Below are 25,276 nucleotides of genomic sequence, written 5' to 3'. Positions count from 1 at the left end.
GTTTCTCTAATAACTTCCACGCTTTTTTCAAGCCCAGCTAGTATCTTTAAAGTCATGATTCTGAACTCTAGGTCCGACATCGTACTAATGTCCGTATTGAGTAGGTCCCTGGCTGACGGTACTACCTCTTGTTCTTTTTGCTGAGGTGATTTCTTTCGTCTTGTCATTTTGTCCAGAGGAGAATAGATGAATGAGAGAACAAAATGCTAACAGGTTTACAACGTCCCCAGCAAATATACTGTATACAAATCAGAAAAGACCTGAAACCAGGGTAAAAGAAAGGGAAAGAAAGAAAAAAGAAAGAGAAAAAAAAAAGAAAAAAAAGGATAAAAACAAAAACAGAACAATACAAAAAAAGCAGAATGTGATCCAAATGATCAGGCTAGTGCATAGATCTGTGCCACACACCAGATTTTGGGCGTATTTTGGTCTGGTACAAAAAAGTGCCTCCTAAAGTTTTAAAGGAAGAAAGACATATATGTAGAAAATAAGGTTTGATACAATGAAGGGATGGAAGATGACTGTAAAGATGAAAATTATAAAAGATTATATGAAAGGACTTGGTAAGATAAGTTGTTTGAAAAAAGAAAGAAGATTTAAGAAAAGAAAAAAAGGAAAAAGGGAGAGAATGTGATCAGGCAGGAGACTAGAACAAAGCCATACACTAGTGATTTAGGGTATATTTTGATCTGTTAGAAGAAACTGTACCCCCACAATTTTAAAGAGAGAACAACTTATATATATGTGCCAAAAATAGAGGTAACTACTATGAAGGGATAAAATATGACTCTAAAAATGAAAAATAAAAAATGTTTTTTTTTTTTTTTTAAAAAAGGGATTGATAAGATGTTGGTTGAAAAAGGGAAAAAGAAAAATAAAAAAAAACAGTCAACAAAAATTAACTTTGATGAAATAATGGATCATGGTAAAAAAAAAAAAAAAAAGCCATAAATCTATGTGCAGTATTCCCCTAGCGCTGGAGTTCTCCCATTCTCCTTGATCAATCAACTTGGTCTTGGCTTGCTGGCTGTTTGTGCTGATCTTCTGGGGGAGGGGCCTGTTGCTGTCGTTTCCAAATGTCTTTTCCGGAGGCGGAATTGCCCCGCCCTTGTCGGTTCGGGCTAAGGAAGCTGCTCTGGTTTGTTCTCAGGAGCTTTTGTTCCCTGCAAGCTCTCGGTACAGCTTTGGAGGACCAGGGCGGAAATGGTGGCCTCCCAGTCTCTACCTGGAGGAGCTGAGAACTCGGGGCCCCGCTCCTCAGTGTGTCCCCAGAGAAAAGCAGTCACTCCCGTGTCCCCGGTCTCCGGCCGCACTCCGTGCTCACCCGGCCTGTGATCGAGCGTTGCTATCTCTGGCACCCGACCCCGCACGGAGTCTCCAAACCCAGCAGATCCCTGCAGTGCGTTCCCGCACCGCTCCTCCCTGGGAAGGAAGGGGATTCTCCCCGGATCTGCTGCTTGTTGGGTCCCTGCTGGGGGAGCCGTGACCCGACTGGGCCGCAGATCACAGTTTATGGCAACCCCGAGCTGAGAGCCTGCGACTCTGCTCCGTCTCTGCAGCCGGCTTCCCCGCTCTGATACCTGGGAGCTCTGGCGCACTCTGGCACCCCCGGTCTCTCCGTGACCCCAAGGGTCCTGAGACCACACTGTCCCGGGAGGATTCCACCCCCGCTTAGCCACTGCAGCGACGTCCCTCCGCTGAGCCAACTTCTAAAAGGTCCGATTTTGTGCTCCGCGGCTCTATCACTTGCCAGAAGCGGCCGGCGGAGGCCCCTCCCCCACCGTCTATCCTCCCGAATATCGCCTCGGATTCACTTCTCCTCACGTCCTACCTTCCAGTAAGTGGTCGCTTCTCTGTTCAGAGAGTTGTTGCTACTCTCTCCTTCGGTCTCCTGTTGAGTTCGTAGGTGTTCAGAATGGTTTGATCCCTATTCAGCTGAATTCCTGAGACCAGACGAAATCTAGGTCTCCTACTCTTCCGCCATCTTGCTCCGCCCCTTGCCGTGGCTCTTTTGACTGGTCTGACATTCTGATTTTCCTCCCTTCATACATAAGAAATCTCTTCCTCCTAGCTGCTCTCAGGGTAGCTTCCTTGGCTGTAAGATGCCAGGGTGTTTTCTATTTTTATTGATCTTGGGAGGTATCCTCTCTGCTTCTTGGACATGAAGGTTTGTGTCCTTACCCAGACTAGGGACGTTCTCAGCTATGATTTGCCTGAATATACCTTCTAGTCCTCTTTCTGTCCACCCTGTCAGTGTTCCCAATAATTCTGACATTGGAAGGATTCATGGTGTCACTGATCTCTAAGTCTGTTCTCTTGGGCTTCCTTCCTATCAGTTTATCTTCTAGATCACTAATTTGTTCTTTTGCCTCATTTACCCTGGCTGTTAGAGATTCCAGTTTAGACTGCATCTCATTCATAGCATTTTTAAGTTTGGCCTGATTAGATCTCATTTCTGTTCTTAGAGATTCTATGTTGCTAATGCTTTTCTCAAGCCTAACTATTAACTTCATAATTGCTACCCTGATATCTATCTCTGACATCTTGCTTATATTCATATCCATTAGATCTGTCACAGAGGCCATTGTCTCTGGTTCTTTTCTTTGTTGGAGTTTCCTCCTCCTAATCATTCTGTTGGGGAATGCTGGAGGGAATGTACGGAGTCGAAAATATCAACCATGACCCAAGCAAGATGCATCCTAGAAAAAGCCAAAGTGGTCGGAAGCCGCCACTGAAGAAGCCTAGGTGAAACCCAGGAATAAAATTTATAAAATCAAGGAATTAAAAGAAAATTTTAAATTTAAAAAAAGGAACCAAAAAGGGGGGTGAGGGGAAGGGGGCTATAATCTCTCAGTGCGGAGGAAGTAAAGTGTTTCAGTTTTTCCTGGGTGTATTTTGGTCTGTTTGTTAGAGGACAGTACTTCCTAAAATTACAGGGGAAGTAGAATTTGTATATATATAAAGGTAATATTGAATAGGGGAAGAAGGACTACAATGAAGCATATATCTTTAAAAAAATGTGGGCTAAAAAAGTACAAGTTAAAAAGTTACTATGAAACAAGTTGATATATTAACCACTAGTTTAAATGAGAAAAAGGTAAAAGCATAAGAGAAAGAACAAAAAGAAAAAGAGAGTTGTATCTGAAAAATAAAAAAGCCATGAAGCAACTCCTGGAGCTCAATATACTCTTTTTCCCTGGTTTTGGGATTTTATAGTCTTATGGGTTCCATAGAGTTTTTGTCTTATTTTTCTTCCAGTCTTTCATCTGGGGGAGGGTTTTGCCGCATTGTTTCTCATGAAACAGTGCTTGGGCAGAGTTGCCTTGCCCCCTGTAGGCGGGATGGGCTCAGTGGATCCTGGTCTTTTGGGCTTTTGTTCTCTTGGGGCATTCAGTGTCTCTTCCGAGGGTCAGAGCAAAAATGGCCCACCCAAACCTCTGGCCCAGAGCAGAGAAATTGCAGTCTGCTCTCTTCACTAAAACCTCCAGGACAGGTCTCCATTTCTGTATGCACTGTATGCACTGTATGCACTGATGAGAACCCCAGACCACCCCCCCCCCCACCCCCCCCCCCCCCCCCGTGGTGCACACCCATACTGACTCTCTCAGAGATTGTCCCAGGGGCCTGGGCGTGTCCCTGCCCTTTGTGCTTCTAATACTGAGCCAGCCGCAGCTTGTGGGGGCGCCTGCAGCTCCTGGATCCTGTCTCGGCACTGTTCTGAAGCCCTTTTCCTGCTGCTACCACCCTGGGAGTTTTTGCCTGGTCTCTGGTTCAGGATGCTTTTGCACTCCGGTGATATATCACTTTCCAGGAGCCGGCTTATGGAGGCTCCCTCCCCCTTCTGTTTATCTTCCGATATCTCCCCGAAGATTCATGACTCCGCCCTTCCTACCTTGCAACAGGCAGTGCTTTTCTGCCTGTAGAGATCCACATATATATTCTTACATCTGAGACTGATTTCATGGGTGCTCAGAATGGTTTGGTAGATACCCAGCTAAATTCAGGGGACCTGTTGAAACCGAGTCCCCTGCTCCTTTGCCATCTTGCCTCTCTCCCTCTGTATAGTTATTTTTGCTTAGTTTTGCAACATGTGGTATCATACTGTAAATCTTATTATATGATGTTAGTTTTTCACAGTATTTTTTTGTTTTTTCATGATATTTTAAGAGATCTACTCATTCCTTTAAACTGTTTCAAGGTACTTCATTGAATGGAGGTGTCATAATTTATTCATTCCCCTACTTGGGCGTACATTTATTCCTTAATATTTTAAATTTCTGTGCATGATGGAACTGAACAGTAAAGAAAATCATGGTTTAAGTTTTGTTTTTTTGTTTTGCAAGGAGGTATTGGTGATCTTGAAGGTGCTTGAATTGTGGAGTCATGTATAGTATATTGAAATCTTTTAACTGTAAAAGTTAACATGTGTAGGGGCGCTTGGGTGGCTCAGTCGTTAAGCGTCTGCCTTTGGTTCAGATTATGATCCCAGGGTCCTGGAATCGAGCCCCACGTTGGGCTCCCTGCTCCACAGGAAGCCTGCTTCTCCCTCTCTCACTCCCCCTGCTTGTGTTCCTGCTCTCACTATCTCTCTCTCTCTGTCAAATAAATAAAATCTTAAAAAAAAGTTAACATGTACATTCTAAAGTTAGTAAGAGAAGTTTTTCAATTTGTCTAATTATGGAAGTCTGAAGAAGTGGGACAATCATTAAATCAGATGATGTGGATGGGGCAGTAACAGGAGATATAGGGTAGCTTGTGAGAAAAAAATTGTAAAAGTGGTCATCAAAAGTTTTCTGAGACATATTTTTGTCAGCTTTTCTCCTTTTCCTTCCTTCCTACCACATGTTAATGCCACCTACTACTACTAGGTATGGTCCCTATCATTGATCATCTTCCAATGTAGTATAACACATTAATTGAATAGTGAAAATAAAACGTATCATGACAAGGAAGAGCTAAAATTAAGGTACTTAAAAATGTTATAAGAATGCAGAATATAGAACAATAACTCTGTGGGAATTCAAGAAGGCCTCTAATCATGTGATTCATCCAGTTCAATTCACTAAATATTTCTTGAGAACCTCTTAGTACTGGCATCAGGGATATAGAGTGAGCATGTATTTGAATAACTTGTCCCTTCTCTATAGTAGATTTCTTGTTTTTATCAGTGAGGAGTAAAAGGGAATTTTAAGATGAAGAAAATATCATCTGAAGTTAAAGATGTAACTTAAATTTCAAAGTTGCTTGAAAATCCATATTGTATCAAATATGGATTTATATATAAGATAAACATACAGATTATTGTACTCTGAGAACTCTTGCTATCTTAGCAGCCCCCAAATTAATGTTTTAGTAATTTACTGATAAACCACAGGTTTTTATCAGTAATTCACTGATAAACCCCAAAGGTTTGCATATATTTTGTATGTTCCTATACAAGGCTGTCTCTTTGCTCTCCCATGCCTACTTGCTCTAGCCCTTCCTGTCCTCCTTATCGTTTCTACATGCGTATGTGAGTACAATGAATATACAAATCTCATGAACCTGTGGGACTATTTGACTCTACAATACAAGGTCTTCACATTCTGCTTAGTTCTTAATTATCTTGTGGAACATTTAGCTCTTGGGATTTTGGTTATTTACTGCTTCTTCGTACATACTTTCTTATTAGTTTAATAGCCTCTGTACCTTGGAACCTTCAAAAACTACTCCTTAGGCTTTCAGAGACTTGTTCCTGACTGAAAAGTCACAACACTTAATGTGTCCTCTATGTATACAATTAGCTGCTTACCCTGAGCTAATGCAGGAGAGGATTCTAAAGTTGCAGTCATTAGAATTAGTGAACTTAAATTTGCTCTGTTTCCAAAGTAGGACATTCATTAATAAAACGCAGATGGAAGATACTGATCTTTCCTTGGGGTAAGGTTTTACTTTTGAAAATTTTGTTTATATTCTGCTAGAACCCAAGACCCATAGAAAAATGAAAGTATGCTGTTTACTTTATTTTTAAATTTTGTCTCAATATTCAGTATTGAGTGCTACATAAAATACTTTTTAGAAAAATCTATATTGCCTGAAGCAGTGATATTTTTATTTTATTTTATTTTAAAAAAAATTTTAAAGGTTTTATTTATTTATTAGTGAGGGAGAGCATGGGCGAGAGAGAGTGAGCGAGAGTGAGCGAGAGAGAGTGAGCAAGGGTACAAGCAGGGGGAGCTGCAGGCAGAGGGAGAAGCAGGCTCCCTGCTGAGCAAGGAGCCTGATGCAGGACTCGATCCCAGGGCACAGGGATCATGACCTGAGCTGAAGGCAGATGCTTAACCGACTGATCCACCCAGGCATCCCAGCAGTGATATTTTTAGAGACATTAATGTGACTACACATAAAGCTATTGTTTAAGCTATTGTAAACATCATATATTCCAGATAGGTTTGAAATCTTGCATAAAATTGTTGTATCTGTGAGAAAATAAGTTGGCCAAATGCTTCATTATTAGACAGTATAGTTTTTATATAGCTTTTGAAAATTAAGTTATATTATTTCAAGAGGAAATGTTCTATTTGAATCCCATAACTTGGGATGGGGTCTCCTTATAATTTAGGATAAATGGATCTTTCTAATCGGTATTCTGTAACCTAAAAAAAGAAATGTGAACCAATTTGATCTTTTTAAAAGTCTGGACCTCCCTATTTACTTTAAAAGCAGTTTAGGAGAACTGGGTGGCTCAGTTGATAAGTGTTCAACTCTTGATTTCAGCTCAGGTCGTGATCTTGGGGTCGTGAGATCGAGCCCCGTGTACGGCTCTGCTTTCAGCGAGGAGTCTGCTTTTCTTTCTCCCTCTCTTCCTCTGCCCCTCCCCCTGCTGGTGCTCCCTCTCTAAAATAAATTAAAAAAAAAATAAAAGCAGTTTAGAAAACAAATTCCCAATTGATCAAATACATAAACAGGAATTTTTTTTTACATCATAAAAAGCTTAGCAGAAAATTGAGGTGACTATGTAACCTAGGAGTTGTCAAAACCCTTTTTATTTTATTATTTTTAAGTTTTTATTTTAATTCTAGTTAGTTAACATGCAGTGTAACATTAATTTTAGGTGTACGGTATAGTGATTCAACACTTCCATACAATACCCGGAGCTCATCACAAGTGCACTTAATCTCCATCATCTATTTCACCCATTCCCCACCCCCCTCCCCTCTGGCAGTCATCAGTTTGTTCTCTATAGTTAAGAGTCTGTTTCTTGGTTTGCCCCTCTCTCTTTTTCCCTTTGCTCATTTTGTCAAAAACCTTTTTAAAAAGAAAAAGAAAACCACGTTTGGAAAGAGATATATTTGACTCTTGAAAGTTTTTATATTATAGTGTTGGTATACTAATGAAAACTGAGGAGAAAACACTTGAAATGAAATATTAAATAGCAAACAAAATATACAAATAACTTTTAGAAATTGATGACTAACACTAACAATAAAAAATGGCAATAGGATGTAGGCAATTTGCAGAAGAGCAAATCCAAATGGCCAGTTTGCAAAGATTTTCAGACTCATGAGTTGTATGAGAAATGAAAAACAAAAGTGAGATACTATTAGATGGAAAATCTTTTTTTTTTTTTTCTTTGAGAGAGAGCACAACAGAGAGGGAGAGGGAGAGAAAGAATCCTAAACAGGTTCCATGCTCGGCACAGAGTCCAACATAGGCCTCAATCTCATGACTCCTGAGACCATGGCCTGAGCCAAAATCAAGAGTCGGACACTCAGTCGACTAGCCTCCCAGGCGCCCCTAGAAAAACTTTTAAAAGAATGGCGCACTTATATCTGGTAGGAATATGAATTGTTTTAGCCTTTTAAAAAATGCAGTTTGCTATTATTTAGTAAAAACTACATTTATTGCTGAATTTAATACTACTGAGAATTTAGATTAGATGCAGGCAAACTTCTATAAAGGGCCAAATGGTAAAAATTTTAGGCTTTTGCAAACCATTTAGTTTTTGTCACAACTACTCAAATCTACATGATATCACTGAATGCGGAGTTAGAAAGAGACATGTTGTGACATGCTGTTGCATGGTATTTCCAATGTACAGATCTGTAGGTATGAGTCAATTCAAGAACCTATATAATTAGGAAGTGATGAGTTTTGAATATTTATTACATTTGTTTTTAATAATTATCCAGTTGTAAATTTTTATAATTTAATTTTCATTTATGTGTTTCATAACCAGCTCCCAAAATTCCTGAAAATTTAACACTTGACTCTCCAACCAGTATTAGTTGGTTCTAGCATACTATTGCTATATCTATGTATAAGGATGTTTTGCAGATTGTTTATGATGGCAGAAGTAGAAAACAAATTACATACTCACTGATAGAGGAATAATTGAATAAGTTGTACTGTATTAAAACCCAGGAATATATAGCAGTCAAAGAAAGAACCATTGCCTCTTTTGATTTCCATGTGTGTTGTCAAATGAGACGAACAAGAAGCAAGGAATGGTCTATTTCATGACTCCCTTTTTATAAAAAAAGCAATGAAAGACTCTTCCCTCATTTATGCATATATGTTTTGTTATATAGATATGGAAGAAGTGTGGTTACATGGGAATGAGGACAGAAGAGGGCAAGAAGTGAGATAAGGGAAAAAAGAATGATAGAAACAGCATGTATGTTATGACTGCACGTGTGGTAAATTTTTATTAATGTTTATAAATGTTGCTTAAAGAAATGCTTGAAAGGAATATACCAAAATGTTAGTGATGCCTATTTTAGGCTGATGGAATGTTGTATTTTTTTTAATCTTAAAAGAAATTATTTTAATTGAGGGAGAAGATCAGAACCCTCTAGGCCTTTCTAAGGATTTAGATTTGTAATAAAATTCCCTATCTCATGAAAGGGCATACTTGGATCAGTGTTCAATAAAATCTACCCTGTTATCTATATACTTTCTTCACCTAAACCTTTTAATGTGTATCACTGCAAAAAATACCTTGGTATGTAGTGTCTTGTTTTATAAGACACATGTATAAGCTTTTGAGCTCTGGTAATATGTCTGCAGGTACGTGTTGTATATGTGTATGACTTCATGTTCTCCTAGATTTCAGTTGTTATCTTCCTATTCAGATGGCAGTTCATTATTTGAAATTGCTATTATTTTCAGAGATTGCAATGCAGGAGTTTCCTGTTCTGTCAGCCTCTCAGGGGGACTGAATTTTCCTATCCTTTGTCTTTTAAGAAACTCACCACTCTAACTGGAGTTACTCTTATTCAAAACCTTATCTTCCCTTTCCTACTGATCTTTGAGTCCTGGTAGTCTACTAGATGTATGGTCTAGAGTTTTATGCATACACTGCATATATTAACTGAATGAATAAATAATGGTATTTTAGTCTATCACCATACATGAAAAAATGATAAAGCTACTTAAGGATTCATGAGTCTTGATTAATAACATTTTTGTATATACCCTATTAAAGGGTTTTCAATCATATAGTGAAAAATTGTATGCCCAAAAATAGACTATTGATACTGTTTTGGCTTGCTGATCTGTTTGGCACCTTGACTTCCCTTTTGAGTTCTCATTTTTATTCTTTTAGTGGTTGGTATTTGAATTACCAGTGCTATTTTGTGATTGCTTAAGAGCCTCCCCATAACACTCAGAAACCTTCTTGGTATTTTATAGTGCCAAATTCATAAAGTTTGTACCTTTGTTATGCTCTTAGTTTTGTTTTCGTCTCATGGAAGTTTCTTAGGAAACTCCTTGTTTAATCTCCTAAATAATAACCCTTTCCTCTTTCATGATAAAGCTAAATATTACTCTTCAAGGAACAACTTCTGCCTCTTCTTGTACTGTTCTTTGTCAGTGAATGTCTTTGGCAATGATGTGTTCTGAAATGAAGAGTAGGTTGATTGTATTTTTCTAATAGCAAGAGAATTGACAGGGAAAAATCCGATCAACATGTTTAAACTCATCTTTACAAATGGAAAAAGATAATTTTTATTTTACTTTGTGATGTTTGAATATAGGTGTAATTCGACTGGGTGAAACAGGAAAAGGAAGAAATCACATTTAAAAACTTCATTTCATTTTGAACTCTAAAGATTTATTAGCGTTTTCTGTAATTTTGCATATTTTTCATTGTCTTTGGGAATTCATGCTCTATTGATTGCTTTCTCCTCCACATTTTTATTTGTATTGAAGCTTTTCAGGTGTCTAATTCTTGGTTAAAATGTTACCATTGATTACTTTTCCTTTGACTCCAGATTTGTGGTACTGTTTGCCATAAATTGTGTGGAACATCCTTGTTTAATTTTACGGAGTTACTTCAGAAGCAATACAATGGTGATCACTAAAATGTTAACATTTATCTAGGCAAGCTGTTCTTAATTCATCATGGGCTTTCTTTGACGATATGAGAAAGTATAAGAAAATATTGATTCTTAGTGAGTTAGGTGATTTTACTTTTATACTTTTCTGCTGTGCTTTGAACATCTTCTCTTTTAGCTCTTACTGCATAGGTTTTTATTTTCCTGAAAAGTCTGGTTTTCCTTTTGTTTATTTATTGTAGCTTTTACCAAACTCCATTGGTGATTTCAGGGGCACCTTAGATGTAATAGCACTTTTTTTTTACCCTAAAACCCATGATACAATGTCATTAAAATAATCTTTCAAAATAAACTCGCTTACAATTATTATGGTAGATATAAAGGTGGATTTCAGTCTTGCATATTCTATTTCAATTTGTATCCATATGCACATGTATTGTTTTAACTATATGTAATGAAAGTATATGCAACTTCTGGTGATTTTTTTCTTATATAAAGCAAAATATTAGCTTTTCTAATAATAGAATTCTGAATAAAAATAGAAATTTCATTCTTCTACAGTCCTTCCACCCCAGCAAAGGTGTCTCCTTTAATTTTTGTATATATGTATTCACAACTTAAAACTTGTGATGATTTGTACCTGATTTTATTTTATTAATTATTGAATGAGGTTCACAGAGAGGTTGTAGATTCCCAGAGGTTAGTACCTAACGTGTAAGCAGTGGCCATATTACTTTTTCCAAACTGCCAGGTTGCCCATATGCTTATATCTACACAGAACTATTGAATGCAAGGAGGCAGAGGGCATGGCCGGGCCAGGCCCTTGCCTCTTGTGCAGGAGTCCTGATACTTTCCTGACTAGGTTGGTAGGCCTCCCCATTCTTCCCTTTGGGACCATTCTGCTTGGTGTCATTGTGAAGACTCTTAGAAAATCTCTTCACTCAGGTCATTTCATATTCCTGTTTTGATGCATAAATCATCTCTCTTTCCAACAGAAGATAATGAGATTATTGCCTTAATGTATAGATGCTTTCCTTTCTTACTTCATAATGTTTATTATCTCTCTAAAGGGATTCCAAATACCTTGGCTTTATACTAGCATACTGGACATAGCACTTTTATGAACAGAAGTGCTTTAATTTTTTTAGAAAAAGATTCTTAATGCACGCCAACACATTCTCCTTCCAACCCCAGGTAAATTTTAGGGCCACTCTTGTGCTGTGTTGTTAGACTATATGACGTATATTACCTGAATCCAGAGGTGGATTTGTTGTGACCTTGAGATTTTATAATTTCTGAGTCCTTTTAACAAGAATGAGAGCCAGTACTTAGTCTGATGGCTGAAGGTCCAGATGTCTTCATTTCAGTCAGTAGTTGAAAATGTGCACTAGTCAAGTGAACAATTTTCTGTATCCATTTTGTGGAAAATTTTCATAATTATTGTGTATTCTGTAGCTTTTGAGCAGTATGCTCTGCTAATACCTTGTAGTAGTTTTCATGGCTGAGAAGTAGAAATGGTTTCTGCTTTAGTCCAGATAATAAGGCATGAGTTTTATCTACCTAGGAGAAAATGGAGGCTTCAGAATTTCAGTATGAAAACTATCTGAATATTCATGGAATGGATGACTTTGGAACATGTCAGCATTGTCTTTTTTCCTTGAGGTTTTTGGAGTATGATCATTTGACAGAAAATTGCCTGATCATGAGCATAAAGAATAAGGTTTGGATTTCAGGGCATTTAAGTAGATATTTCTCAAAAGGAACCGACATTACTGAACTTGTGACTAGCACATAAGTATTACTGGTATTTGAGTTGTTGGGACCAGTATATATATGTATATATGTATGTGTGGGTGTGTGGGGGTGTGGGTGTGGGTGTGTGTATGTATGTATACATGTCAGGGGTGAGGGTAGGGGTTCCCATAACATTTAAAACCCTTCTGTACTTGTTACAAGGGCACTTTCTTCTCTCTCTTTCCCTCCCAAAAATTTGACCAGGAATACAATGTGGTAGTTCACTTATAAAAATGCAAATTAGATTGCTAAGTAGTGCTTTTTCATTTATTTAGAAGTTTTCTTTGTTTTTCTCAGGAAAAATAATTGAATTTGATGAGTTTTCATTTTTCTTTTAGGCTCAGTTTATGAACCTCTTAAAAGCATTAATCTTCCGAGACCTGATAATGAAACTCTGTGGGATAAATTGGATCATTATTACAGAATTGGTAAGAAAAACTTAAGGAAAACATGTCCTTAGGTAGTTATCATTAGTATTTATTCTGCCTTATATTGCATATATTATGTGCATGATGATATTCTTTCATTTGGATGTTGGGGTAGTTTCATTGCTGAGGCAGCTATATATTCCAATTACATATTGATACTGGTATAAAAGAATTCCAGCAAGTCATCTGTCCCTTGAATAATTTTAAAACCGTCACCAATTTCTTCTGTGTCCTTTTAGCCCTCCTAAACATTACCAGATTTGAGAACTAGAGGCTGTTTCTCGATTACTACTTAATAAAGATTTTGTAGTATTCCTCACTCATTTACCTATACATGGTTCCCAAGTAGTCCTAAGCCTTTAAATCTATTTCTAATTCATTGAGATACAAAAGGTAATCTCGTTACTATTACTAATAACAGGTCTCTATTTTATTTGTTATTGTTTGTTTTGCCAAGAGCAGCAGATTTTGTTTTATAATGTGAGTAATTGACTTGAGATGTGTATACACAGGACTCCTCTTTGTTCATCAGACTGTAAGAAAAGCCTATTAATTTTTGCCATTTTGCTTCTTGTGCCATTTATATGGCCTTGTATGGCAAATAATATAAAATTTAATTTATTTATTTCTCCTAAGATAAGGATTTTTTTGTTGTTTGTGTTAACCTCATGTAAAACCTTAATTCATCTTATTTTGGTCACAATTCTGGAATATATTCTTATATGTCCCTTTTATTATCTTTGTGGCCATAACTAGGTAAAGAAATTTACATACCTTTTTGAAGAAATGTCAGTTGCTTACTTCACACTATAAGGACCAATTCTTTACTTGGGGAAAAATGATAAATACCCTGGTATTCAGAAAAAAATGGTAATGATAACATCAGTTTTGTCTGAGAAAGAAAAATTTAATTCTTTAATCTCTTTGAAGGAGCAGAGTGCTTTAGGTCCTTAAAAAACTAAAAGAAGGCGACATAGGTCAATCTAGATGAGAATAATTTAATGTATTTTGTGGAAAAACATTTTTAGTTAGGAATAAAATAGCTTTTAGGAAATGTAATTTTGGTGAGTATATTTTTATATTTTAAGACTTTTATAAAAGGTAATAAAGCATTAATTTCAGACTTCTTTTATTTAAGTAAAATGTTCTCCAAATATTTATGTACTTATTTTCATGTCATATAAGGATGGGTTTGATTTTGAAATGTTAAACATATCTCTAGCCTGTATAATATAATATCTAAAGTAAAGTGAATACATTCCTCTGAAGACAAGACACAAGTTAGTCATCAGTCGAAAACAAGATTCAGGTTTACTTAGCAGTTGAGTTAGTTTTGGATTTAGTGACTAATGCCACTCTTTGGTGTACATTTGCTTTGTTTCCCTATTGAACTTGTTGAAAATACGCTTTTTTTAATTGGTCTTATTTTTTTTTCTGTACCTAATGTTCCCTTACAATACTAACGTTAGGTAGGATATTCTAAAAGGTTTTTAATTGCTAATTAGCTTAGTCCTTTCCTCAGAAGTGGAAATACCCTTCCTTTAGGGTGGAGTCCCACTTAAACTGGAGTGACCTACATGAAGCAGCTTATGCATGCTAAAAAGTTGCATATTATAGGTAAATTTAGGAACAACAGAATTGTCAGAAGTAGGATGAAGAAACTAAAGATTAAGATCTTCAGCCCAAGGAAAATGGATGGCTGTACAATTCCTTCTTTTTCTTGTGTTCCATTCCAGTCAAGTCAACATTGCTACTCTATCAAAGTCCAACCACAGGTCTCTTTCCCACTAAAACATGTGGTGATGATCAGAAGGCAAAAATCCAGGACAGTCTGTACTGCGCTGCTGGGGCCTGGGCTTTAGCTCTTGCATACAGGTAAGCTGGTGTGTGCTCTTCTAGTAAGCTTTCAGTCTGGGTAATAGGGTTTTGTTGGCCCAAGACAAATTGGGCAGCTATATTTTGGCTCTGTTGCTGATTCACTGTGTGATCTGTAGCTGCTCACGTCTCTTTTTAGGCCTCTAAACATTTAAATTTTCCTAAGGGTTTACACAAGACTAGTTCTAACATTTTATGACTTTGTCACCAAAATTTTTTCATCTCTAGGTATTTAAATCATCATTCGTCTTTGGCAGAATGATCTCCCCATTCTCCTTGAGTTGGTTGCTTTCAATCAGAGGGACTTGAAGGCTGATTGAATTTTGCAGATGATAAAACTGGGGTCCAGGTAGTTAACAGATATATCGAAAGTTACACAACTAGTTAATGATAGAGCAGGGCTAGGGCCCATCCCACCCTACCTCACTTTAGTGTTTTAGACCCTACAATTTCACTGAGGTATCACTTGTTAAATCAGGGTGTGAATCTTAATTATTTTATAAAGTAAAACAAAAGAAAATCCCTTCAGAATACAAAATATCTTCTTACTTTACTTTGTTATATATGGAAAACATTCAACATGTGTCCTGACTTACAGTCTGTGGTAATACATTTTCACTGTTATTAAGATTAGGTTTCTGAATATTAATTTTCTGAAGGTGAGACATAGGCATATTCTTCTGATTTGAAAATTGTATCTTTCACATGAACATGATTCCTCTATCTTAAATTATTGATGTGTTGCATTTGTAAAAGGAAATCAAATACTGAGATAATATGAAGTAATCACCTTTAACACAGTCGTTTGCTTATCTACAAGCATTTCTTTACATATTCTGTGAACACAGTAAAGCTTCAATGAGTGTCAAGCTACTACTGGTCTTAACACACACACAAAGAAGTATAGAGGACAGCAGTAGTACCTTAACCAAGTGGTCAAGCTAGTAATGGAACAGTAGGTGCTTCACTGTGACATAGTGGTAAATGCACATCATGCATGTTGACTTTGATAAAACAGATCTACCTGTGAATAAACAATCAGATAAAGCCAAATTGTTGCTACTTATAAGACAACTTGCCTGGACTCTTTAAAAATGTAGCTATCAGAGTAGATTAGAAAATAAGTATGAGATGGCAGAGGAATAGGGGATCCTATTTCAAATGGTCCCCTGAACTAAGCTGGATATCTACCAGACCACTCTGAACACCCACGAAATCAGCCTGAGATGTAAGATGATATATCTGGATCTCTACAAAGAGAATATCTCAGGCAGTTGGTCTCAAGGTATGGAGTGGGGAGCAGTGATCTGTGGGCAGATTTAGGAAGATAAATGGAAGGGGGAGGGAGCCTCCGGGATCCTGCTCTGCTGGAGCGCAAAAGTGTCCGGTGCTGGGGATCAGGCACAGACTTGTAGACCGTTAGCAGCAGGGAAAGGACTTTAGGGCAGTCCCCCGACTCAAACCTGGAGCCGCAGGGGCGTGCGTGTGAAGCGGGGGCGGCTTGCAGTTTTATAGCACAAAGGGCAGAGACGTGCCTGGACCTGGAATCAAGGGCTGGGAGCGCTGCTTTGGGGCACACAACCCAGGACACTGCGGTTTTAGCAGCACAGACATAAACGGAGACAGTGTGGCCTGGAGAGCTCAGTGGAGAGCAGACTGTGATCTCTCTGTTCTGAGACAGAGGTTTGGATATGGTCACTTCTGCTCTGACACTCGGAAGAGATGCAGAAAGCCCCTGGGGAAAACCCCCAGAGAACAAAAGCTCCCCAAAACTGGTTTTCACTGAGCCCATCCCCCCAAAGGGGGCAGGGCAACTCTCCCCAAGAAGGGCTTTCTGAGTAACAGTGCAACAGGCCCCTCCCCCAGAAGACAGGCTGGAAGAACAAGAGGCCAAGAACCCTAAGGTCCCTATAAAACAGGTGGATCTTGCTTGGGTTGTGGTCAGTAATTTGGACTCTGTACATTCCCTCAACCACCCTCAACAGAATGACTAAGAGGGGGAACCCCCAACATAGGAAAGATTCAGAGACTGTGACCTCTGCCACAGAACTAATGGGTATGGATATAAGCAAGATGTTGGAAATAGACTTCAGGGTAACAGTTATGAAGACAAGAGCTGGGATGGAGAAAACCATTAATGGCAAAATAGATTCTCTAAGGGCAGAAATGAAAGCTAATCAGGCAGAACTTAAAAATCCTAACAATGAGATCCAGTCTAGATACTCTTAACAGCTAGGGTAAATGAGGCAGAAGAATGAATTAGTGATCTAGAAGACAAACTGATAGAAAAGAAGGAACAGGAGGAGGCCTGGAACAAACAGCTTAAAATCCATGAAAAAAGAATTAGAGAAATAAATGATGGAATGAAATGTTCCAGTGTCAGAATTATTGGGATCCTTGAGGGAGTGTAGAGAGAGAGAGGACTTGAAGATTTATTTGAGCAAATCATAGCTGAGAACTTCCCTAATCTGGGGAATGAAACAAACATTCGTGTCCTAGAGGCAGAGAGGACCACTCTCAAGATCAAGGAAAACAGACCAACGCCCCAGCATATAATAGTAAAACTCACAAATCTCAGAACCAAGGAAACCATATTAAGGGCAGTTAGGGAAAAGAGATTCTTTATGCAGAGGAAGGAACATCAGAATAATGTCAGACCAGTCCACAGAGACCTGGCAAGCCAGAAAGGGCTGGCAAGACATATTCAGGGTACTAAATGAGAAGAACATGCAGCCAAGAATACTTTATTTGGCAAGGCTGTCATTCAGAATGGATGGAGAGATACAGAGCTTCCAGGATTGGCAGAAACTGAAAGAATATGTGGCCACTGAGCTGGCCCTGCAAGAAATATTAAGGGGGGTTCTATAAAAGGGGGAAGACCCCAAGAGTGATATAGAACAGAAATTTACAGAGACGATCTATAGAAGCAAGGATTTCACAGGCAACATTATGACAATAAAATCATCTGTTTCAATAATCACTCTCAATGCAAACGGCCTAAATGCTCCCATAAAACGGCACAAGATTGCAGATTGGTTGAAAAGACAGGACTCATCCATACACTGTCTACAAGAGTCTCATTTTGAACCTAAAGATACATCCAGACTGAAAGTGAAGGGATGGAGAACCATCTTTCATGCCAACAGACCTCAAAAGAAAGCTGGGGTAGCAATTCTCATATCAGAAAAATTAGATTTTAAGCTAAAGACTGTAGTTAGAGATACAGAAGGACAGTAAATCATTCTTAAAGGGTCTATCCAACAAGAAGATCTAATAATTGTAAATATCTATGCCCCCAACATGGGAGCAGCCATCTACATAAGCCAACTGTTAACCAAAATAAAGAGTCATATTGATAATAATACGTTAATTGTATGAGACTTCAATACTCCACTCTCAGCAACAGACAGATCATCTAAGCAGAAAATCAACAAAGAAATAAGAGCTTTGAATGACACACTGGACCAGATATATATATAGAACATTCCACCCTAAAACAACAGAATACTCATTCTTCTCGAGCGCACATGGAACTTTCTCCAGAACAGACCTATACTGGGTCACAAATCAGGTCTTGGCTGATACCAAAAGATTGAGATTATTCCCTGCATATTCTCAGACCACAATGCTTTGAAACTGGAACTCAATCACAAGAAAAAGACTGGAAGACATTCAGACACTTGGAAGCTAAAGACCATCCTGCTTAAAAATGTTTGGGTCAACTAGGAAATCAAAGAAGAACTTAAACAATTAATAGAAACCAATGAAATGAAAACACATCGGTCCAAAACCTATGGGTTACGGCAAAGGCGGTCCTAAGTGGGAAATACATAGCCATCGAAGCCTCACTGAAAAAAATAGAAAAATACCGAATACACAAACTATCTTTACGCCTTAAAGAACTGAGGAATGAACAACAAATTAAGCCTAACTCACCCACGAGAAGGGAAATAATTAAGATTAGAGCAGAGATCAATGAATTAGAAACCAGAAATACAGAACACAATGAAACTAGAAGCTGTTCTTTGAAAGAATTAGTAAGATTGATAAACCATTGGCCAGACTTATCCAAAAGAAAAGAGAAAGGACCCAAATTAAAAAAATTATGAATAAAATGGGAGAGATCACAACTAACACCAAGGAAATAGAAACAATTATCAGAAATTATCATCAACAACTATATGCCCATAAATTAAGCCACCTGAAAGAAATGGGTGCCTTCCTAGAAACCTATAAACTACCAAGATTGAAACAGGAAGATAGACAACCCGAATAGACCAATAACCAGTAACGAGATTGAAGCAGTGATCAAAAACCTCCCAAAAAACAAGAGTCCAGGACCTGATGTATTCCGTGGTAATTCTAACAACATTCAAAGAAAAAATAGTACCTATTCTCCTGAAGTTATTTCAAAAAATAGAAACAGAAGGAAAACGTCCAGACTCATTCTATTAGGCCAGCATTACCTTGATCCAAAACCAGGCAAAGACCCCATCAAAAAGAATTTCAGACCAATATCCTTGATGAATATGGATGCCAAAATTCTCAGCAAGATCAAAGCTAATAGGATCCAACAGTACATTAAAAGGATTATCTACCACGACCAGGTGGGGTTTATCCCTGGGATGCAAGGGTCGTTCAACATTTGCAAATCAATCGATGTGATAGAACAGTTTAATAAGAGGAGAGAGAAGAACCATATGGTCCTCTTGATGCAGAAAAAGCATTTGACAAAATACAGCATTCTTTCCTGATTAAAACTCTTCGGAGTGTAGGGATAGAGGGAACATACCTCAATATCATGACAGCCATCTGTGAAAAGCCCACAGCAAATATCATTGTCAATGGCGAAAAGCTGAGAGTCTTTCCCTTAAGATCAGGAACACGTGAAGGATGCCCAATCCCGCCAGTATTGTTCAACATAGTACTAGAAGTCCTAGCAACAGCAATCAGACAACAAAAAGAAATAAAAGGTATTCATATTGGCAAAGAAGAAGTCAAACTCTCTCTCTTTGCAGATGACATGATACTTTATGTGGAAAACCCAAAAGACTCCATCCCCAAATTACTAGAACCCATACAGCAATTCAGTAATGTGGCAGAATGCAAAATCAATACACAGAAATCAGTTCCTTTCTTATACACCGACAATGTTATTGTAGGAAGAGAAATTAGGAAATCAATTCCATTTACAATAGCACCAAAAACCATAAGATACCTCGGAATAAACCTAACCAAAGAGGTAAAGGATCTATACTCTATGAACTACAGAACACTTATAAAAGAAATTCAAGAAGATACCAAAAGATGGAAAAATATTGTATGCTCATGGATCGGAATAATAAACATTGTTAAAATGTTTATGCTGCCCAGAGCCATCTATATGTATAACGCCGTACCAATCAAAATACCAATGGCATTTTTCAAAGTGCTGGAACAAACAGTCCTAAAATTTGTATGGAACCAGAAAAGACCCCCGAATCACCAAGGAAATGTTGAAAAAACAGCCCCGGGGGCATCACATTGCCTGATTTTAAGCTATATTGAAAAACTGTGATCAAGACAGCATAATACTAGCACAAAAACAGACACATAGACCAATGGAACAGCATAGATAGCCCAGATATGGACCTTTAACTCTTGTTAAATAATCTTCGACAAAGAAGGAAAAAATATGCAATGGAGAACAGACAGCTTCTTTAATAAATGATGCTGGGAAATTGGACAACTATATACAGAAGAATGAAACTGGACCATACTCTTACACCATACACAAAGATAAACTCAAAATTGATGAAAGACCTCAATGTGAGACAGGAATCCATCAAAATCCTAGACTAAATCATAGGCAGGAACGTCTTCAACATTGGGTACAGCAACTTCTTTTAAGACACATCTCCAAAGGCAAGGGAAACAAAAGAAAAATGAACTATTCGGACTAAAAAGCTTCTGCACAGCAAAGGAAATAATGAACAAAACAAAGAGGCAACCCACGGAATGGGAGAAGATATTTGCCAATGACACTACAGACAAATGGCTGGTATCAAGATCTGTAAAGAACTTCTCAAACTCAACACCCAAAAAACAAATAATCAAGTTAAAAAATGAACAGAAGACATGAACAGACACTTCTCCAAAGAAAACATACCAATGGCTAACAGACACATGAAAAAATGTTCATCATCATTAGCCATCAGGGAAATTCAAATCAAATCCACATTGAGATACCACCTTACACCAGTTAGAATGGCAAAAATTGACAAGGCAAGAAACAACAAATGTTGGAGAGGTTGTGGCAAAAGGGGAACCCTCTTGCACTGTTGGTGGGAATGCAATTTGGTACAGCCACTTTGGAAAACAGTGTGGAGGTTCCTCAAAAAACTAAAGATCGAGCTACCCTATCACCCATCAATTGCACTCCTGGGTATTTACCCCAAAGACACAGATGTAGTGAAAAGAAGGGCCTCATGCACCCTCATGTTCATAGCAGCAATGTCCCCAATAGCCAAAGTGTGGAAAGAGCTGAGATGCCGTTGAACAGATGAATGGATAAAGAAGATGTGGTCCATATATACAGTGGAATATTACTCAGCCATCAGAAAGGATGAATACCCAAATTTTGCATCAACATGGATGGGACTGGAAGAGATTATGCTAAATGAAGTAAGTCAAGCAGAGAAAGTCAATTATCATATGGTTTCACTTACTTGTGGAACATAAGGAATAGCATGGAGGACATTAGGAGAGGGAGGGGAAAAATGAAGTGTGGGGACATCGGAGGGGGAGACAAACCATGAAAGACTATGGGCTCTGAGAAATGAACTGATGGTTTTAGTGGGGGGTGGGGGGCGTATGGTTTAGCCCAGTGATGGGTATTAAGGAGGGCATGTACTGCATGGAGCAGTGGGTGTTATACGAAAATAGTGAATCATGGATCAGTACATTAAAAACTAATGATGTACTGTATGGTGACTAACATAACATAGTAATGAAAAAGTGAAGACAAAATGAAGGCTTTTTCAGAAAAAAAAATTAAGTATGAATATAACTAGAGTAAGAAAGACTAAAGAAATATGACAACCAGGAGGTCGGTAGAGTGAATGATCCTGAGGTCAGTTTGTCTTACTGACACTCCAAGATAATAGCCACCTCAATGAAATTAACTCTGAAAATGACCGATGACTGACAGAACGGACTTTACACAGTTAATTGTGGAGAGGAAGCCACATCGAAAAGAGTGGAAAAGGGTAGAAACATGATTGGGAGCCAAAACCCTTTGAGACTAACCACATTGGATAGGGACACCATGAACACTGAGAAGTGAGAGGATCAGACTCCACACCAGGCACCCTAGTCACCCCAGGCACGGGAGACCCACACTGGGAAGATGAGTCTCATCATATCATTGGGCTTTGAAAACCAGTGGAACTTCTGCCGTTTTTACAATCAGCAGGGTTTAATTCTCACTTTAAAAATTAGTAGGTTTTGCTCTGAAAGAGCTGTAGGGTGATAGGAAACCGAGTTCCTGTCTTTAAAAATTCAGCATAAGTAACATGTTTGAAATACAGTTATAGAAGGTACAGTTTGAAAAGCCTGTGGGGTGTTCATAAAGTGATTTATTTATTAATGTCAGAACAGGTGCTGGAGGGGCATGGATCTTTAAGAGATTTCTCCAAGAACAAAATAGGTGGCAGGTGTTATTTTTTCCCCCTACACAGCCTAGGAAGTGGGACACGTGGAGAACCAGCAGAAACACTCTCCATTTATCTTGCTAGCACCATATGCCCTGCCCTGCCCTTGTGTTCTCCTGGAGATCTGTCCCATTCAACCAGCTCCATTTGGCAGGCATGTTGCCAAAACACCTCCTGCTTCAACATACCCTACAAGTACTTCTTGCAGGGATTGGCACCATTTTACGGTGACTCCTGCCCTGGAGAGTGGGGAAGATGACCACATAGCCTAGTGAGTCCTTGGTCCCTACAGCTAAAGTTATAGCTAGCAGCACAGAGACAGTGCCTTGCCAATCATGAGACTGCAGCCTTGGCAGACAGACTGGGCGCAGGCATCTGGTTTGACTGCCAGCCTCAATCACTAATGAAAACCTCTCAGGGGACAAGGAAGGAAGACCAACCTGCAGGTCAATGCAACCAGCCCCAGCAGGTGGGCTGAGGGCAGGTATCTCGTCTGATAGATGACACTATTCCAATAGAACTCCAATGCAGCTGCACACTGGGCCCTTAACAGTACAGAGGCAAAACCCTACTTGGTGCATCCAGAAAGGCAAAGTGGGCCATTGCAGCCAATAGTACTGAAGGCAAATACAGCTCAGCCATAATAGTAGGGCACATGCAGCCCACTTATGAGATACCTCTAAATAAATCACCTGATTTTGGTGAATAGAGGGCATTGTGCTGTAGGGCACTGCAGGACCTCTTCTTCATAAGGCCACTATTTTCAGGAGCAGGAGATGTAGCTTTTTCTTTTCTTTTTTTTAAGATTTTATTTATTTATTTGACAGAGACACAGAGAGAGAGGAAACACAAGCCGGGGGAGTGGGAGAGGGAGAAACAGGCTTCCCGCCGAGCAGGGAGCTCGATGTGGGGCTCGATGCCAGGACCCTGGGATCATGACTTGAGCCGAAGGCAGACGCTTGACGACTGAGCCACCCAGGCGCCCCGTAGCTGACTTTTCTAATTCATGGAAACAAACAGAGTTAGACAAAATGAGGAGATAGAGAAATATAACCCAAATGAAAGAATAGGAAAACATCCACAAAAATAGAGTTAAAGAAATGGAAATAAGCAATATGTCTGATAAAGAATTCAAAATAATGGTCATAAAGATACTCCCTGGACTTGAGAAAAGAGTGGAGGCTTTCATTGACGCCTTCAACAAAAGAAAAATATAAAAAAGAACCAGTTAGAAATGAAGTCAATAATTGAAATAAAAAATACACTGAAGGAAATCAATAGAAGATTAGAGGAGGAAGAAGAATGTGTAACCAACCTGGAACCCAGGGTAAAGGAAAGCAACTTGGCTGAACAGCAAAGAGGAAAAAAGTGTAATAAAAAAATCATAGTAAGTTAAGGGATTTCAGCAACATGATCACATGTAATATGGTCATATTATAGGGATCCTAGGAGGAGAAGAGAAAGAAAAGGGGCAGAAAATTTATTTGAAGAAATAAAATGAAAAACTTCGCAAATCTGGGGAAGAAAACACATCCTTTTTGGGAATCACAGCCCCCAATGAAACTAACCTGATGAGGTCCACACCAAGACACATAAATAAAATGGCAAAAAGTAGTGACTGAGAATTTCAAAAGCAGCAAGAGTTTAATTACAAATAAGGGAAACCTCATAAGGCTATCGGCTGATTTTTCAACAGAAATTTTGCAGGCTGACGGGGGAATGAAAATCAGAAATGAAGAAGTAACAACCAATACCACAGAAATATAACAGATAATATTGAAGTATGTTCCCTCTAAAACTACTTTGTTGACAGCTTTTATCATGAATGGATGTTGTACTTCGTCCAATGCATTTTCTGCATCTGTTGAGATGATCATATAGTTTTTATCCATTTTCTTGTTAATGAGATATATCACATTAATTGATTTGGAAATATTGAACCACCCTTGCATCCCTGGAATATATCCCACTTGATCATCGTGAATGTTTTTTTTTTTGTTTTTGTTGTTAAATGTGTAGTTGGATTCAGTTTGCTAGTATTTTCTTGAGGATTCCTGCAACTATGTTCATCAGAGGTATTGGCCTGTAGTTTTATTCCTTGTAGTGTTTTATCTGGGTTTGGCATTAGTGTACTGCTGGCGTTATAGAATTAATTTGGAAGCTTTCCTTCATTTCTGTTTTTTTGGAATAGTTTGAGAACAGTAAGTATTAACTGTTCTTTAAATGTCTGGTAGAATTCATCTTTCAAAGCCATCTGGTCCTGGACTTTATTGTTGGGAGTTTTTGGATTACTCAGTTTTATTGCTAGTAATTGGTCTGTTCAAATTTTCTACTTCGTGCTTCAGTTTTTTTATGTTTTATGTTTCTAAGGATTTATCCATTTCTTCTAGGTTGTCCAATTTGTTGGCATATAGTTTTTCATAATATTCTCTTATAATCTGTTTTTTGTTGTTTTTTTTTTTTTTGAGTCTCGCTAAAGATTTACCTACTTGTTGAGATTTACAAAGAGCCACCTCCTGGTTTCATTAATCTATTGGGTTTTTTGGGTTTTTTTTAGTCTGTATTTCATTTATTTCTATTCTAATTTTTACTATTTCTTCTACTGACTTTATTCTTTGTTTTCTAGCTCCATTAGTTGTAAGATTAGGTTGTATATTTGAAATTTTTATTTTTTTTATTATGTTATGTTAATCATCATACATTATTAGGTTTTTTTTTTAAGATTTTATTTATTTATTTGACAGAGAGAGAGAGACAGCGAGAGCAGGAACACAAGCAGGGGAGTGGGAGAGGGAGAAACAGGCTCCCCGCCGAGCAGGGAGCCCGTTGTGGGGCTCGATCTCAGGACCCTGGTATCATGACCTGAGCCGAAGGCAGACGTTTAATGACTGAGCCACCCAGGTGCCCCAGCATCATTAGTTTTTGATGTAGTGTTCCATGATTCATTGTTTGCGTATAACACCCCATACCTTCCGCAATGTCTATCACACAGCCACCCCATCCCTCCCACCCCCGCCCCGCTCCAGCAACCCTCAGTTTGTTTCATGAGATAAGAGTTCCTCATATCAGTGAGATCATATGATACATGGCTTTCTCTGATTGACTTATTTCTCTCAGCATAATACCCTGCAGTTCCATCCACGTCATTGCAAATGGCAAGATTTCATTCCTT

General features: G+C 38.4%; 1 protein-coding gene across 3 annotated transcripts in view; it reads left to right on the top strand.

Moving 5' to 3' along the window:
* The window catches only part of PHKB (phosphorylase kinase regulatory subunit beta), a 303,729-nt gene that overhangs the window by 47,034 nt on the left and 231,419 nt on the right, over positions 1 to 25,276 (top strand). For all 3 annotated transcript variants that reach the window (XM_073884358.1, XM_025852340.2, XM_025852337.2), the window contains 2 exons: positions 12,449 to 12,538; positions 14,275 to 14,413. In XM_073884358.1, coding sequence (XP_073740459.1) covers positions 12,449 to 12,538; positions 14,275 to 14,413 — 229 coding nt within the window. The remainder of the gene's footprint in view (positions 1 to 12,448; positions 12,539 to 14,274; positions 14,414 to 25,276) is intronic.

Source organism: Callorhinus ursinus, unplaced genomic scaffold (assembly GCF_003265705.2).
Source record: "Callorhinus ursinus isolate GAN/ISIS: 27379988/994484 unplaced genomic scaffold, GSC_fseal_2.0 scaffold56, whole genome shotgun sequence".
NCBI lineage: Eukaryota > Metazoa > Chordata > Mammalia > Carnivora > Otariidae > Callorhinus > Callorhinus ursinus.
The sequence above is the reverse complement of the archived record's forward strand: the minus strand, read 5'-3'. Positions and strand labels throughout refer to the sequence as shown.